At 47.5% G+C, this 17,243-nt stretch overlaps 1 protein-coding gene across 9 annotated transcripts in view; it reads left to right on the forward strand.

The window, feature by feature from the left end:
- Positions 1–17,243, forward strand: part of LOC138772521 (phosphatidate phosphatase LPIN3-like) — a 123,093-nt gene that overhangs the window by 93,986 nt on the left and 11,864 nt on the right. For all 9 annotated transcript variants that reach the window (XM_069952970.1, XM_069952969.1, XM_069952974.1 and 6 more), the window contains 8 exons: positions 2,016–2,117; positions 4,603–4,705; positions 4,792–5,287; positions 10,198–10,282; positions 11,699–11,817; positions 11,932–12,025; positions 12,214–12,283; positions 12,355–12,447. In XM_069952970.1, coding sequence (XP_069809071.1) covers positions 2,016–2,117; positions 4,603–4,705; positions 4,792–5,287; positions 10,198–10,282; positions 11,699–11,817; positions 11,932–12,025; positions 12,214–12,283; positions 12,355–12,447 — 1,162 coding nt within the window. The remainder of the gene's footprint in view (positions 1–2,015; positions 2,118–4,602; positions 4,706–4,791; positions 5,288–10,197; positions 10,283–11,698; positions 11,818–11,931; positions 12,026–12,213; positions 12,284–12,354; positions 12,448–17,243) is intronic.

The raw sequence follows: 17,243 nt of genomic DNA on the forward strand, positions 1-17,243 counted from the left end.
CTCTCCTGTTATAGCGAGCCTCCAGGCCTCTCTCCTGTTATAGCGAGCCTCCAGGCCTCTCTCCTGTTATAGCGAGCCTCCAGCCCACTCCTGTTATAGCGAGCCTCCAGCCCACTCCTGTTATAGCGAGCCTCCAGCCCACTCCTGTTATAGCGAGCCTCCAGGACACTCCTGTTATAGCGAGCCTCCAGCCCACTCCTGTTATAGCGAGCCTCCAGTCCTCTCCTGTTATAGCGAGCCTCCAGGCCTCTCTCCTGTTATAGCGAGCCTCCATGCCTCTCCTGTTATAGCGAGCCTCCAGCCCTCTCTCCTGTTATAGCGAGCCTCCAGGCCTCTCTCCTGTTATAGCGAGCCTCCAGCCCACTCCTGTTATAGCGAGCCTCCAGCCCACTCCTGTTATAGCGAGCCTCCAGGACACTCCTGTTATAGCGAGCCTCCAGGACACTCCTGTTATAGCGAGCCTCCAGGACACTCCTGTTATAGCGAGCCTCCAGGACACTCCTGTTATAGCGAGCCTCCAGGACACTCCTGTTATAGCGAGCCTCCAGGACACTCCTGTTATAGCGAGCCTCCAGGCCTCTCTCCTGTTATAGCGAGCCTCCAGCCCTCTCTCCTGTTATAGCGAGCCTCCAGCCCTCTCCTGTTATAGCGAGCCTCCAGCCCTCTCTCCTGTTATAGCGAGCCTCCAGGCCTCTCTCCTGTTATAGCGAGCCTCCAGGCCTCTCTCCTGTTATAGCGAGCCTCCAGGCCTCTCTCCTGTTATAGCGAGCCTCCAGGCCTCTCCTGTTATAGCGAGCCTCCAGGCCTCTCCTGTTATAGCGAGCCTCCAGCCCTCTCTCCTGTTATAGCGAGCCTCCAGGCCTCTCCTGTTATAGCGAGCCTCCAGCCCTCTCTCCTGTTATAGCGAGCCTCCAGCCCTCTCTCCTGTTATAGCGAGCCTCCAGGCCTCTCCTGTTATAGCGAGCCTCCAGCCCTCTCTCCTGTTATAGCGAGCCTCCAGCCCTCTCTCCTGTTATAGCGAGCCTCCAGCCCTCTCTCCTGTTATAGCGAGCCTCCAGCCCTCTCTCCTGTTATAGCGAGCCTCCAGGCCTCTCCTGTTATAGCGAGCCTCCTGCCCTCTCTCCTGTTATAGCGAGCCTCCAGGCCTCTCCTGTTATAGCGAGCCTCCAGCCCTCTCTCCTGTTATAGCGAGCCTCCAGCCCTCTCTCCTGTTATAGCGAGCCTCCAGGCCTCTCTCCTGTTATAGCGAGCCTCCAGCCCTCTCTCCTGTTATAGCGAGCCTCCAGGCCTCTCTCCTGTTATAGCGAGCCTCCAGCCCTCTCTCTTGTTATAGCGAGCCTCCAGCCTTCTCTCCTGTTATAGCGAGCCTCCAGGCCTCTCCTGTTATAGCGAGCCTCCAGCCCACTCTCCTGTTATAGCGAGCCTCCAGGCCTCTCCTGTTATAGCGAGCCTCCAGGCCTCTCTCCTGTTATAGTGAGCCTCCAGGCCTCTCTCCTGTTATAGCGAGCCTCCAGGCCTCTCTCCTGTTATAGCGAGCCTCCAGGCCTCTCCTGTTATAGCGAGCCTCCAGCCCTCTCTCCTGTTATAGCGAGCCTCCAGGCCTCTCTCCTGTTATAGCGAGCCTCCATGCCTCTCCTGTTATAGCGAGCCTCCAGCCCTCTCTCCTGTTATAGCGAGCCTCCAGCCCTCTCTCCTGTTATAGCGAGCCTCCAGCCCTCTCTCCTGTTATAGCGAGCCTCCAGCCCTCTCTCCTGTTATAGCGAGCCTCCAGGCCTCTCCTGTTATAGCGAGCCTCCTGCCCTCTCTCCTGTTATAGCGAGCCTCCAGGCCTCTCCTGTTATAGCGAGCCTCCAGGACACTCCTGGAAGAAAAACCACATGTCTTGATCTTGAAGTGGACTTGTGATTCCATAGTTCTTGATTGTTGAGTATTTGGCCGTTTTTTCTTAGTGTTTCTATGGTAACGTCCAGCTGTATGTGACCATCCTCACGTCTTCTCTGTCTCGTTGGATCTAGTGACTCCATATACTTCTCTTTCTCTGAGATCCATGATGACACCTTCCTCTCTAAGGATCTCCTCAGCCCGGATGAAGAAGACCTCTTGCAGTGCTCCTCAAGGTGATACGCTATATATATCAGTGGGGTTGTATGAATCATATGGATGGATATAATATATGGATCTGTGATATCCTATGATCCAAGCTATAAGTGTCCGCACACGTTCCATTACAGTTCCCTTTCCTGAACGTCTCGCTCACTATAGCTGAACGTGCTTGTGTTCCCTATAGGAAGGGTTCTCTGCATACAGACTGCTCTGGGGCCAACTTATCCCTACGAGAACAACAGGGTTGGGGGCTGAAAACCATTCACACTGTGGTTGGTGGAGAGTCAGGAAGCCACCATACTCCTTAGAGATGCTTAACCCTCCGGTGGGATTATTATAAGGTGTAGGCAGATACATTATCCATAGTCATACATCCATAGAATGTAGTTGGCCAAACTTTTCAGCGGCCGACATGATTGTAAATTTGCCAAACGTGTGTGAGTATTGGAACAGGAACAGGTAATGAGCAACCATCAAGCTACTTCTGACAGCCGATGTTGGGGTACAGTATGGCAGGTGCCCGGGTACAGTATGGCAGGTGCCCGGGTACAGTATGGCAGGTGCCCGGGTACAGTATGGCAGGTGTCCGGGTACAGTATGGCAGGTGTCGGGGTACAGTATGGCAGGTGTCCGGGTACAGTATGGCAGGTGTCCGGGTACAGAATGGCAGGGGTCCAGGTACAATATGGCAGGGGTCCGGGTACAGTATGGCAGGTACCCAGGTACAATATGGCAGGTGTCTAGGTACAATATGGCAGGTGTCTAGGTACAATATGGCAGGTGTCGAGGTACAATATGGCAGGGGTCCGGGTACAATATGGCAGGTACCCAGGTACAATATGGCAGGGGTCCAGGTACAGTATATCAGGTACCCAGGTACAATATGGCAGGGGTCCGAGTACAGTATATCAGGTACCCAGGTACAATATGGCAGGGGTCCGGGTACAGTATATCAGGTACCCAGGTACAATATGGCAGGTGTCCATGTACAGTATATCAGGTACCCAGGTACAATATGGCAGGTGTCCAGGTACAGTATATCAGGTACCCAGGTACAATATGGCAGGGGTCCAGGTACAGTATATCAGGTACCCAGGTACAATATGGCAGGGGTCCGGGTACAGTATATCAGGTACCCAGGTACAATATGGCAGGGGTCCGAGTACAGTATATCAGGTACCCAGGTACAATATGGCAGGGGTCCGGGTACAGTATATCAGGTACCCAGGTACAATATGGCAGGTCTCCAGGTACAGTATAGCAGGTGCCCAGGTACAATAATGCAGGTGTCCAAGTACAATATGGCAGGTACTCAGGTACAGTATGGCAGGTACCCAGGTACAATATGGCAGGTGTCTAGGCACAATATGGCAGGTGTCTAGGTACAATATGGCAGGTGTCGAGGTACAATATGGCAGGGGTCCGGGTACAATATGGCAGGTACCCAGGTACAATATGGCAGGGGTCCAGGTACAGTATATCAGGTACCCAGGTACAATATGGCAGGGGTCCGAGTACAGTATATCAGGTACCCAGGTACAATATGGCAGGTGTCCATGTACAGTATATCAGGTACCCAGGTACAATATGGCAGGTGTCCAGGTACAGTATATCAGGTACCCAGGTACAATATGGCAGGTGTCCATGTACAGTATATCAGGTACCCAGGTACAATATGGCAGGTGTCCAGGTACAGTATATCAGGTACCCAGGTACAATATGGCAGGGGTCCAGGTACAGTATATCAGGTACCCAGGTACAATATGGCAGGGGTCCGGGTACAGTATATCAGGTACCCAGGTACAATATGGCAGGTCTCCAGGTACAGTATATCAGGTACCCAGGTACAATATGGCAGGGGTCTGGGTACAGTATATCAGGTACCCAGGTACAATATGGCAGGGGTCCAGGTACAGTATATCAGGTACCCAGGTACAATATGGCAGGGGTCCGGGTACAGTATATCAGGTACCCAGGTACAATATGGCAGGGGTCCAGGTACAGTATATCAGGTACCCAGGTACAATATGGCAGGGGTCCGGGTACAGTATATCAGGTACCCAGGTACAATATGGCAGGTCTCCAGGTACAGTATAGCAGGTGCCCAGGTACAATAATGCAGGTGTCCAAGTACAATATGGCAGGTACTCAGGTACAGTATGGCAGGGGTCCAGGTACAGTATATCAGGTACCCAGGTATAATATGGCAGGTGTCCAAGTACAGTATGGCAGGGGTCCAGGTACAATATGGCAGGGGTCCGGGTACAGTATGGCAGGTACCCAGGTACAATATGGCAGGTGTCTAGGTACAATATGGCAGGTGTCTAGGTACAATATGGCAGGTGTCCGGGTACAATATGGCAGGTACCCAGGTACAATATGGCAGGTGTCCGGGTACAATATGGCAGGTACCCAGGTACAATATGGCAGGGGTCCAGGTACAATATGGCAGGTACTATTGCCATGTGACAGATTTTTTACTTTTCCTTTTATTAATAGCCGTTCACCCTCCCCTAAAAGTGACTCAGAGCTAGAAGTGAGGACACCTGGCACACCTCGCTCCGAGAGCTGCATAGAATGGGACTGGGGAAGACTGCCGCAGGTGAGGAGAACACCACATTGTTTCCTTATAGCTATACATTTAAGGTCGTCCTAGTTCCCAATATTCAAATAATCTTTTTCTTTCAGGTTTCTCGGCCGGATTTAGTTCCTCAAATGTCTCAGTCTCTCCCACCCAGTCCGACAAGGGAGCTTGAGGTACTTGAATTCACTCCACCAGATCCCGAGCTACCAGATCCCAGGCTACCACATTCTGGGCTACCAGATCCTCAGCTTCCAGATCCCAGGCTACCACATCCTGGGCTACCAGATCCTGAGCTTCCAGATCCTGGGCTACCAGATCCTGAGCTTCCAGATCCTCAGCTTCCAGATCCCAGGCTACCACATCCTGGGCTACCAGATCCTGAGCTTCCAGATCCTCAGCTTCCAGATCCCAGGCTACCACATCCTGAGCTTCCAGATCCCGGGCTACCAGATCCTGAGCTTCCAGATCCCGGGCTACTAGATTCCGGGCTACCAGACCCTGAGCTTCCAGATCCCAGGCTACCAGATCCAACAGAAGACTTTAATGCTGACCAGAGTCTCCCAGAGTCTGGGGAAGCATCCACGCCTCCATGTCATACAGGTTGGTGTTCAGCCAGGCAGATACCACAGTCTCTTCTGTATCATCCACCACAGTCTCTTCTGTATCATCCACCACAGTCTCTTCTGTATCATCCACCACAGTCTCTTCTGTATCATCCACCACAGTCTCTTCTGTATCATCCACCACAGTCTCTTCTGTATCATCCACCACAGTCTCTTCTGTATCATCCACCACAGTCTCTTCTGTATCATCCACCACAGTCTCTTCTGTATCATCCACCACAGTCTCTTCTGTATCATCCACCACAGTCTCTTCTGTATCATCCTTTCGGTTGTTTGCATTTGTTTCCCTTATTGAATGGAGGTTTGCAGAGATGATGCTTCACCAGCAGAGCATGAGAAATGATCTAACTCTAAAGTATGTTGTTTATTTCCGGTTTAATCCTTGGCTGATGTCTGGAATCATCATACAGAGCAGACGTGTTTGTTTTCTAACTATATCCTATAACCCTTAGACGATGAGTGATGTATATGTATAGCCCTGAGACCATGTATAAGTGATGTATATGTATAGCCCTGAGACCATGCAATGTATAAGTGATATATATATCCGTCACAGGTGGCGGCTTAACCTGCACAATGATTGATAGATCCGTCACCCTGATCCCAATGTGCTGCCTAGTGTATGCACCATATGGTGGGGGGAATCTGCTACAGTGTGGTTGTGTGAGCTCCGAACAGGCAATGTAATTCTATAGGGGCCATAGTCAATAGCAACTGTGGCCCCTAAGTGGTTTGACAGATGGAGGGGTTTCCACTTTTACCCCCTCAAAACAGTTGTAGTGTGTCAGAGGCCTAACAGAAGCCCCCGGGCAGGCACTTTGTATATGTATAGTAGAAGTCTAAAGTATTAGGAATCTTGATAAATTATAAACTTTAAAGACCCTTAGTGGGAATAAAAATATAAAAGATCAAGTTTCCCTCAGAAAATAAAACCTTTTTTTTTCCCCCTGAGAAGAGTTTTTTCTGTGAAAGAATAAGAAAAGATTATTACAGTCCAAAGAATAAAACAAATGATTGACACCATATGGTGAACAATGGAAACTAAAACACTAAGAATGTTCTGGAATTGCCGCTCCTCACATTTTCATGAATATAATAACATTAAGCGACCTGTAATTATGTCACAAGGACATCAGTCGGGGTCTACGTGCTCAGACTACCGACAGCCATTATTGGAAGGAGCCAGGGGAAGCGCACAGCTAAGCACTTCTCTCCCTGTGCATGCTATGAGGGGGTCCTATAGACTTACATAAGGAGGCCATCTCACTCATCTGCAGGGAGCTGGGGAAAGAACAAACACCCAGGCCCCAAGACAAAACAAAAGACCGAGACGAGGCAGAAGACCGAGACGATGCAGAAGACCGAGAGGATGCAGAAGACCGAGACGGTGCAGAAGACCGAGACGATGCAGAAGACCGAGAGGGTGCAGAAGACCGAGAGGATGCAGAAGACCGAGAGGGTGCAGAAGACCGAGAGGGTGCAGAAGACCGAGAGGGTGCAGAAGACCGAGAGGGTGCAGAAGACCGAGAGGGTGCAGAAGACCGAGAGGGTGCAGAAGACCGAGAGGGTGCAGAAGACCGAGAGGGTGCAGAAGACCGAGAGTGTGCAGAAGACCGAGAGTGTGCAGAAGACCGAGAGTGTGCAGAAGACCCAGACGATGCAGAAGACCGAGACGATGCAGAAGACCGAGAGGGTGCAGAAGACCGAGAGGGTGCAGAAGGCCGAGAGGGTGCAGAAGACCGAGACGATGCAGAAGACCGAGACGATGCAGAAGACCGAGAGGCTGCAGAAGACCGAGAGGGTGCAGAAGACCGAGACGGTGCAGAAGACCGAGAGGGTGCAGAAGACCGAGAGGGTGCAGAAGACCGAGAGGGTGCAGAAGACCTAGACGATGCAGAAGACCGAGAGGGTGCAGAAGACCCAGATGATAAAGAAGACCCAGACACTACAGAAGACCAAGACGATACAGAGCACCCAGACACTACAGAAGACCAAGACGATAAAGAAAACCCAGACAAAAGTTACATAAACAGAAGACCCAGACAAAAGCGTGACTTTTCACATCCCTCTATGTCATTATCCAAAATTCTTCAAAGTGGCAGCAATCTTTAAATGGCCACTGTCACTACAAAGAACTTTTGACGTCATTAGACATAACCAAGTATCAAGAAGTCCAAGGGTTGAAACGTTGCACCTCTGCACCAGATTATGGAAACAGACATTGGATTTGAATGAACTAGAGATGCTGTTGGTCATCAGACATGACATTGATCACATTGGGTCGTACTGCTGACACCCATTCTGATCAAGGTATAGCCAATGTCTGATGATATGGTGCATGATGAGAGGAGGTCTGATGATGCATGATGAGAGGAGGTCTGATGATATGGTGCATGATGAGAGGAGGTCTGATGATATGGTGCATGATGAGAGGAGGTCTGATGATATGGTGCATGATGAGAGGAGGTCTGATGATATGGTGCATGATGAGAGGAGGTCTGATGATATGGTGCATGATGAGAGGAGGTCTGATGATATGGTGCATGATGAGAGGAGGTCTGATGATATGGTGCATGATGAGAGGAGGTCTGATGATATGGTGCATGATGAGAGGAGGTCTGATGATATGGTGCATGATGAGAGGAGGTCTGATGATATGGTGCATGATGAGAGGAGGTCTGATTATGTCAAAAGTTATTTGAAGTGACCGATATTCATTAAGGTTTCTGAAGTTATGACCGTGACAAATGTACATTGTCCCTCTTAAACAGAAATCTTCATACAGCAACTTGTTTATTAATGATATTGAGAATGGAATTAACAGCAATGTTTCTATCTTTGCAGATGACACCAAGCTTTGTAGTACAGTACAGTCTATGGAGGATGTGCAGATGTTACAGGATGACTTAGACACACTTGAGTGTTTGGGCGTCCACTTGGCAAATGAGGTTCAATGTGGATAAATGTAAAGTTATGCACCTGGGTACTAATAACCCGCATGCATCATATGTCCTGGGGGGAGTAACTCTGGGAGAGTCGCTGATGGAGAAGGATCTGGCTGGACTTGTAGATAATAGACTACAGAACAGCACAATGTCAGTCAGCTGCTTCTAAGGCCAGCAGGATATTGTCATGTATATACCAGGCCTGGACTCTCGGGACAGGGATATAATATTAACGCTTTATAAAGCTTTGGTGCGGCCTCATCTGGAGTATGCCGTCCAGTTTTGGAACCCGATTCATAAAAAGGACGTTCTAGAGCTGGAGAGGGTACAAAGACGGGCAACTAAACTAATAAGGGGAATGGAGCATCTTAGTTATGAGGAGAGATTAAAAGAATTACATTTGTTTAGTCTGGAGAAGAGACGTTTAAGGGGAGATATGATTAACTTATTTAAATATATAAATGGCCCCTACAAGAGATATGGGGAAAAGATGTTCCAGGTAAAACCCCCTCAAAGGACAAGAGGGCATTGCCTCCGCCTGGAGAGACAAGAGGGCACTGCCTCCGCCTGGAGAGACAAGGGGGCGCTGCCTCCGCCTGGAGAGACAAGAGGGCACTGCCTCCGCCCGGAGAGACAAGGGGGCGCTGCCTCCGCCTGGAGAGACAAGGGGGCGCTGCCTCCACCCAGAGAGACAAGGGGGCGCTGCCTCCGCCTGGAGAGACAAGGGGGCGCTGCCTCCGCCTGGAGAGACAAGGGGGCGCTGCCTCCACCCAGAGAGACAAGGGGGCGCTGCCTCCGCCTGGAGAGACAAGGGGGCGCTGCCTCCGCCTGGAGAGACAAGGGGGCGCTGCCTCCGCCCGGAGAGACAAGGGGGCGCTGCCTCCGCCTGGAGAGACAAGGGGGCGCTGCCTCCACCCTGAGAGACAAGGGGGCGCTGCCTCCGCCTGGAGAAAAAAAGGTTCAATCTCCGGAGGCGACAAGCCTTCTTTACCATGAGAACTGTGAATCTGTGGAACAGTCTACCACAGGATCTGGTCACAGCAATAACAGTAGAGGGCTTCAAAACCGGGCTAGACAGGTTCTTAGACCAAAATAATATAAATGCATATGTATAGAACCTATCACCCCTCCCCCTTCCCTGTATCCATCCCCTCCTTGGTTGAACTTGATGGACATGTGTCTTTTTTCAACCGTATTGACTATGTAACGCTGATGGAAAGGTTTCACATCCTGACAGAGCAATACTAACCCTTATTATTATAATTATTATTATTATCTATACAGATGCAGCCATTATTATATTATATTATTATTACTATTCTTCTTCTATACAGATGAGCCCAATATTATTATTATTATTATTATTATTATTATTATCTATACAGCTGCAGCCATTATTATATTATATTATTATTACTATTCTTCTTCTATACAGATGAGCCCAATATTATTATTATTATTATTATTATTATTATTATTATCTATACAGCTGCAGCCATTATTATATTATATTATTATTACTATTCTTCTTCTATACAGATGAGCCCAATATTATTATTATTATTATTATTATTATTATTATTATTATCTATACAGCTGCAGCCATTATTATATTATATTATTATTACTATTCTTCTTCTATACAGATGAGCCCAATATTATTATTATTATTATTATTATTATTATTATTATTATTATTATCTATACAGCTGCAGCCATTATTATATTATATTATTATTACTATTCTTCTTCTATACAGATGAGCCCAATATTATTATTATTATTATTACTATTATTATTATATATACAGATGCGCTTATTATTATATATACAGATGCGGCCATTATTATTATTATTATTATTATTATTATTATTATTATTATTATTATTTATACAGATGCGGCCATTATCATAATATTATTACTATTCTTCTTCTATACAGATGCGGCCGTTGAGCCTTCCCCGTTGCATCCTGATGACGTTATGTCGCCCGACTCTCAGGAAGTGTCGCTTTATTTTCCTAACAGGTGAGAGGACTCGGCAGCTTCCGGATTCTCACAGGGTCCTGATATTTTTCAGTGTTATAACTTTCCTCTGTTTATTCCTTCTTGAAAATTCTGGACTGATGGAATAGCAGAGGAGCGACGAACCAAAGAGCTCCAGGCAGAGGGTTCTAGCATTACTGTTATATCCAGAGGAAAAGCTTTTACCAGTGAAACGGGAGTCGCATCCACTCAGGACTCCACATAGTCACAACATATACCACCCATTAATGTCAATGGGCCCGACAGCAACACATTGGCCTGTACATCAACATCCCTTCTCCATAGGAGGCAGCATACAGCCCCATGTAATACTATAGGATACACTATACAGCCCCATGTAATACTATAGGATGCAGCATACAGCCCCATGTAATACTATAGGATGCAGCATACAGCCCCATGTAATACTATAGGATGCAGCATACAGCCCCATGTAATACTATAGGATGCAGCATACAGCCCCATGTAATACTATAGGATGCAGCCCCATGTAATACTATAGGATGCAGCATACAGCCCCATGTAATACTATAGGATACACTATACAGCCCCATGTAATACTATAGGATGCAGCATACAGCCCCATGTAATACTATAGGATACACTATACAGCCCCATGTAATACTATAGGATGCAGCATACAGCCCCATGTAATACTATAGGATGCAGCATACAGCCCCATGTAATACTATAGGATACAGCATACAGCCCCATGTAATACTATAGGATGCAGCATAGAGCCCCATGTAATACTATAGGATGCAGGATGCAGCCCCATGTAATACTATAGGATGCAGCCCCATGTAATACTATAGGATATGTCAGTGCAGTCTCACAATAAGGATACAGGATCAGTAATAATACTACAAGCCTCCAATACCGCTGCAGGAGTTGGGACTCACCGCCCATACCCCCCCCCCTCCCCCCAGCGTCCGCACCATGACATCCTGGCCTGAAGATGTAGAGGTTCTTAGCACATTATTTGATCAGAGAGAGTGCAGCATCCCACCGCGCCATGGTGTCCTCCGAGAGATGGTCCTACTCCAGCAATGGCCGCTCCTGGGCTGACATTAAGCCTACAGACTGGGCATGAAGGAGCCAACTAATCTCTGCCTACCCCCCCATATATTGGTAATACTGCTGTAACATGGCCGCCATCCTTACATACTTTGGGACATGACTGGTTGGCCAGGACTGCTCCATTGCGTCTTCGGCCTGGTGTCTTCTATCTGTGCTGTTTGTTCCTATTCTCAGACAGTACGGATGGGCGGTGTATGTGCCCTGGCGGATATTACCTATATATCTGTAATACAGTCATACGGCCGGAGCGGGGATCCAGGTCTATACACTGATGGGATGTTGTTATAAGCAGAAGGATAAGATGTGGCTTTCTTGCAGTGACCCCCATCCCCCACCTCCACCTCTCCATAAGATGGAAGATAAGATGGAAGCATCGATACCTGCTGTGGAAATATCACTGTGCGGGGGTCTCACAGACTCGTGGAACATCCCTGAAGGTAGGTATATATGTGTGTATATATATATATATATATATATATACATACACACACACACACACCAGGATATAGCTACTTTATTCTCCATCCACATTGTCCTCCTTTGATATTCAGACAGGTTCCTCAAGTACAAGATTTCCTTCTCAGATTTCAGCCAGAACCCGTCCCTCATCGACAACCCGAGACTGGTGCTGCGGATTCGCCACAAGTGGGTCCATTTCCTCCGCACTTTCTATTGTGGGGGTAGGAAACCTTGGCCCCCCAGCTGTAACAAAACTCTCCTCATGCCTGGACAGCCAAAGCTGAAGCTGGAGAGCCAAGGTCCCCAGCCCCTGTTCTATTGGACTGTTCCTTCTCCATCCTCGTCATCTTCTCTGTTTTCTGGTCTCTGTGCAGGTTCTATAACTGGGCCACAGCCGCCCCCATCCTCCTCTGCATGCAGGTGTATAACCAGATGCTGCCGCAGGTACTGTAGCCGTATCCACCGCTCTCATCCACCATGTGTTCCCTTATTAATCCATCTCCTTGCTCTCTCAGGGGGCGATTGATCGGATTTCTCAGCAGAAGATGCCGCCTCAGAGTCGGGGATGGTGGTTCTCATGGCGGAGAAGGAGCTTACCCAACCAGCCGGTGAGATAGTGAGGATGTGTAATGGGAGATGTATCTGGTGTTCAGGACACAGAGGACTCCTATATCCTCTGCTGTTACCCCCTATATCCTCTGCTGTTACCTCCTATATCCTCCATTACCTCCTATATCCTCTGCTGTTACCTCCTATATCCTCCATTACCTCCTATATCGTCTGCTGTTACCTCCTATATCCTCTGCAATTACCTCCTATATCCTCTGCTGTTACCTCCTATATCCTCCATTACCTCCTATATCCTCTGCTGTTACCTCCTATATCCTCTGCTGTTACCTCCTATATCCTCTGCTGTTACCTCCTATATCCTCTGCTGTTACCTCCTATATCCTCTGCTGTTACCCCCTATATCCTCTGCTGTTACCTCCTATATCCTCTGCTGTTACCCCCTATATCCTCTGCTGTTACCTCCTATATCCTCTGCTATTACCTCCTATATCCTCTGCTGTTACCTCCTATATCCTCTGCTATTACCTCCTATATCCTCTGCAATTACCCCCTATATCCTCTGCTGTTACCCCCTATATCCTCTGCTGTTACCTCCTATATCCTCCATTACCTCCTATATCCTCTGCTGTTACCTCCTATATCGTCTGCTGTTACCTCCTATATCCTCTGCAATTACCTCCTATATCCTCTGCTGTTACCTCCTATATCCTCTGCTGTTACCCCCTATATCCTCTGCAATTACCTCCTATATCCTCTGCTGTTACCCCCTATATCCTCTGCTGTTACCTCCTATATCCTCCATTACCTCCTATATCCTCTGCTGTTACCCCCTATATCCTCTGCTATTACCTCCTATATCCTCTGCTGTTACCCCCTATATCCTCTGCTGTTACCCCCCTATATCCTCCATTACCTCCTATATCCTCTGCTGTTACCTCCTATATCCTCCATTACCTCCTATATCCTCTGCTGTTACCTCCTATATCCTCTGCTGTTACCTCCTATATCCTCTGCTGTTACCTCCTATATCCTCCATTACCTCCTATATCCTCTGCTGTTACCTCCTATATCCTCCATTACCTCCTATATCCTCTGCTGTTACCTCCTATATCCTCTGCTGTTACCCCCTATATCCTCTATTACCTCCTATATCCTCCATTACCTCCTATATCCTCTGCTGTTACCTCCTATATCCTCTGCTGTTACCCCCTATATCCTCTATTACCTCCTATATCCTCCATTACCTCCTATATCCTCTGCTGTTACCTCCTATATCCTCTGCTGTTACCTCCTATATCCTCCATTACCTCCTATATCCTCTGCTGTTACCTCCTATATCCTCTGCTGTTACCTCCTATATCCTCCATTACCTCCTATATCCTCTGCTGTTACCTCCTATATCCTCTGCTGTTACCTCCTATATCCTCCATTACCTCCTATATCCTCTGCTGTTACCTCCTATATCGTCTGCTGTTACCTCCTATATCCTCTGCAATTACCTCCTATATCCTCTGCTGTTACCTCCTATATCCTCCATTACCTCCTATATCCTCTGCTGTTACCTCCTATATCCTCTGCTGTTACCCCCTATATCCTCTATTACCTCCTATATCCTCCATTACCTCCTATATCCTCTGCTGTTACCTCCTATATCCTCTGCTGTTACCCCCTATATCCTCTATTACCTCCTATATCCTCCATTACCTCCTATATCCTCTGCTGTTACCTCCTATATCCTCTGCTGTTACCTCCTATATCCTCCATTACCTCCTATATCCTCTGCTGTTACCTCCTATATCCTCTGCTGTTACCTCCTATATCCTCCATTACCTCCTATATCCTCTGCTGTTACCTCCTATATCCTCTGCTGTTACCTCCTATATCCTCCATTACCTCCTATATCCTCTGCTGTTACCTCCTATATCGTCTGCTGTTACCTCCTATATCCTCTGCTATTACCTCCTATATCCTCTGCTGTTACCCCCTATATCCTCTGCTGTTACCTCCTATATCCTCTGCTGTTACCTCCTATATCCTCCATTACCTCCTATATCCTCTGCTGTTACCTCCTATATCGTCTGCTGTTACCTCCTATATCCTCTGCAATTACCTCCTATATCCTCTGCTGTTACCCCCTATATCCTCTGCTGTTACCCCCTATATCCTCCATTACCTCCTATATCCTCTGCTGTTACCTCCTATATCCTCCATTACCTCCTATATCCTCTGCTGTTACCTCCTATATCCTCTGCTGTTACCTCCTATATCCTCTGCTGTTACCTCCTATATCCTCCATTACCTCCTATATCCTCTGCTGTTACCTCCTATATCCTCTGCTGTTACCCCCTATATCCTCTATTACCTCCTATATCCTCCATTACCTCCTATATCCTCTGCTGTTACCTCCTATATCCTCTGCTGTTACCTCCTATATCCTCTGCTGTTACCCCCTATATCCTCTATTTCCTCCTATATCCTCTGCAATTACCTCCTATATCCTCTGCTGTTACCTCCTATATCCTCCATTACCTCCTATATCCTCTGCTGTTACCTCCTATATCCTCTGCTGTTACCTCCTATATCCTCCATTACCTCCTATATCCTCTGCTGTTACCTCCTATATCCTCTGCAATTACCCCCTATATCCTCTGCTGTTACCCCCTATATCCTCTGCTGTTACCTCCTATATCCTCTGCTGTTACCCCCTATATCCTCTGCTGTTACCTCCTATATCCTCTGCTGTTACCTCCTATATCCTCTGCAATTACCTCCTATATCCTCTGCTGTTACCTCCTATATCCTCCATTACCTCCTATATCCTCTGCTGTTACCCCCTATATCCTCTGCTGTTACCTCCTATATCCTCTGCTGTTACCCCCTATATCCTCTGCTGTTACCTCCTATATCCTCTGCTGTTACCCCCTATATCCTCTGCTGTTACCTCCTATATCCTCTGCTGTTACCCCCTATATCCTCTGCTGTTACCTCCTATATCCTCTGCTATTACCTCCTATATCCTCTGCTATTACCTCCTATATCCTCTGCTGTTACCTCCTATATCCTCTGCTATTACCTCCTATATCCTCTGCTGTTACCCCCTATATCCTCTGCTATTACCCCCTATATCCTCTGCTGTTACCCCCTATATCCTCTGCTATTACCCCCTATATCCTCTGCTGTTACCTCCTATATCCTCCATTACCTCCTATATCTTCTGCTGTTACCCCCTATATCCTCTGCTGTTACCTCCTATATCCTCTGCTGTTACCTCCTATATCCTCTGCTGTTACCTCCTATATCCTCTGCTGTTACCTCCTATATCCTCTGCTGTTACCTCCTATATCCTCTGCTGTTACCTCCTATATCCTCCATTACCTCCTATATCCTCCATTACCTCCTATATCCTCTGCTATTACCTCCTATATCCTCCATTACCTCCTATATCCTCTGCTATTACCTCCTATATCCTCCATTACCTCCTATATCCTCTGCTATTACCTCCTATATCCTCTGCTGTTACCCCCTATATCCTCTGCTATTACCCCCTATATCCTCTGCTGTTACCCCCTATATCCTCTGCTGTTACCCCCTATATCCTCTGCTGTTACCTCCTATATCCTCTGCTGTTACCTCCTATATCCTCCATTACCTCCTATATCCTCCATTACCTCCTATATCCTCTGCTTTTACCTCCTATATCCTCTGCTGTTACCCCCTATATCCTCTGCTATTACCCCCTATATCCTCTGCTGTTACCCCCTATATCCTCTGCTGTTACCTCCTATATCCTCTGCTGTTACCTCCTATATCCTCTGCTGTTACCCCTATATCCTCTGCTGTTACCCCTATATCCTCTGCTGTTACCTCCTATATCCTCTGCTGTTACCTCCTATATCCTCCATTACCTCCTATATCCTCTGCTGTTACCTCCTATATCCTCTGCTGTTACCCCCTATATCCTCTGCTGTTACCTCCTATATCCTCTGCTGTTACCTCCTATATCCTCTGCTGTTACCTCCTATATCCTCTGCTATTTCCTCCTATATCCTCTGCTGTTACCCCCTATATCCTCTGCTGTTACCCCTATATCCTCTGCTGTTACCCCTATATCTTCTGCTGTTACCCCCTATATCTTCTGCTGTTACCCCCTATATCTTCTGCTGTTACCTCCTATATCCTCTGCTGTTACCTCCTATATCCTCTGCTATTACCTCCTATATCCTCTGCTGTTACCCCTATATCCTCTGCTGTTACCCCTATATCCTCTGCTGTTACCCCTATATCCTCTGCTGTTACCCCTATATCCTCTGCTGTTACCCCTATATCCTCTGCTGTTACCCCTATATCTTCTGCTGTTACCCCCTATATCTTCTGCTGTTACCCCCTATATCTTCTGCTGTTACCTCCTATATCCTCTGCTGTTACCCCCTATATCCTCTGCTGTTACCTCCTATATCCTCCATTACCTCCTATATCCTCTGCTGTTACCTCCTATATCCTCTGCTGTTACCTCCTATATCCTCTGCTGTTACCCCTATATCCTCTGCTGTTACCTCCTATATCCTCTGCTGTTACCTCCTATATCCTCTGCTGTTACCCCTATATCCTCTTCTGTTACCTCCTATATCCTCTGCAGTTACCTCCTATATCCTCTGCTGTTACCTCCTATATCCTCTTCTGTTACCTCCTATATCCTCTGCTGTTACCCCTATATCCTCTGCTGTTACCTCCTATATCCTCTGCTGTTACCTCCTATATCCTCCATAACCTCCTATATCCTCTGCAGTTACCTCCTATATCCTCTGCTGTTACCTCCTATATCCTCTGCTGTTAC

This window comes from Dendropsophus ebraccatus, chromosome 14 (genome assembly GCF_027789765.1).
Source record: "Dendropsophus ebraccatus isolate aDenEbr1 chromosome 14, aDenEbr1.pat, whole genome shotgun sequence".
NCBI lineage: Eukaryota > Metazoa > Chordata > Amphibia > Anura > Hylidae > Dendropsophus > Dendropsophus ebraccatus.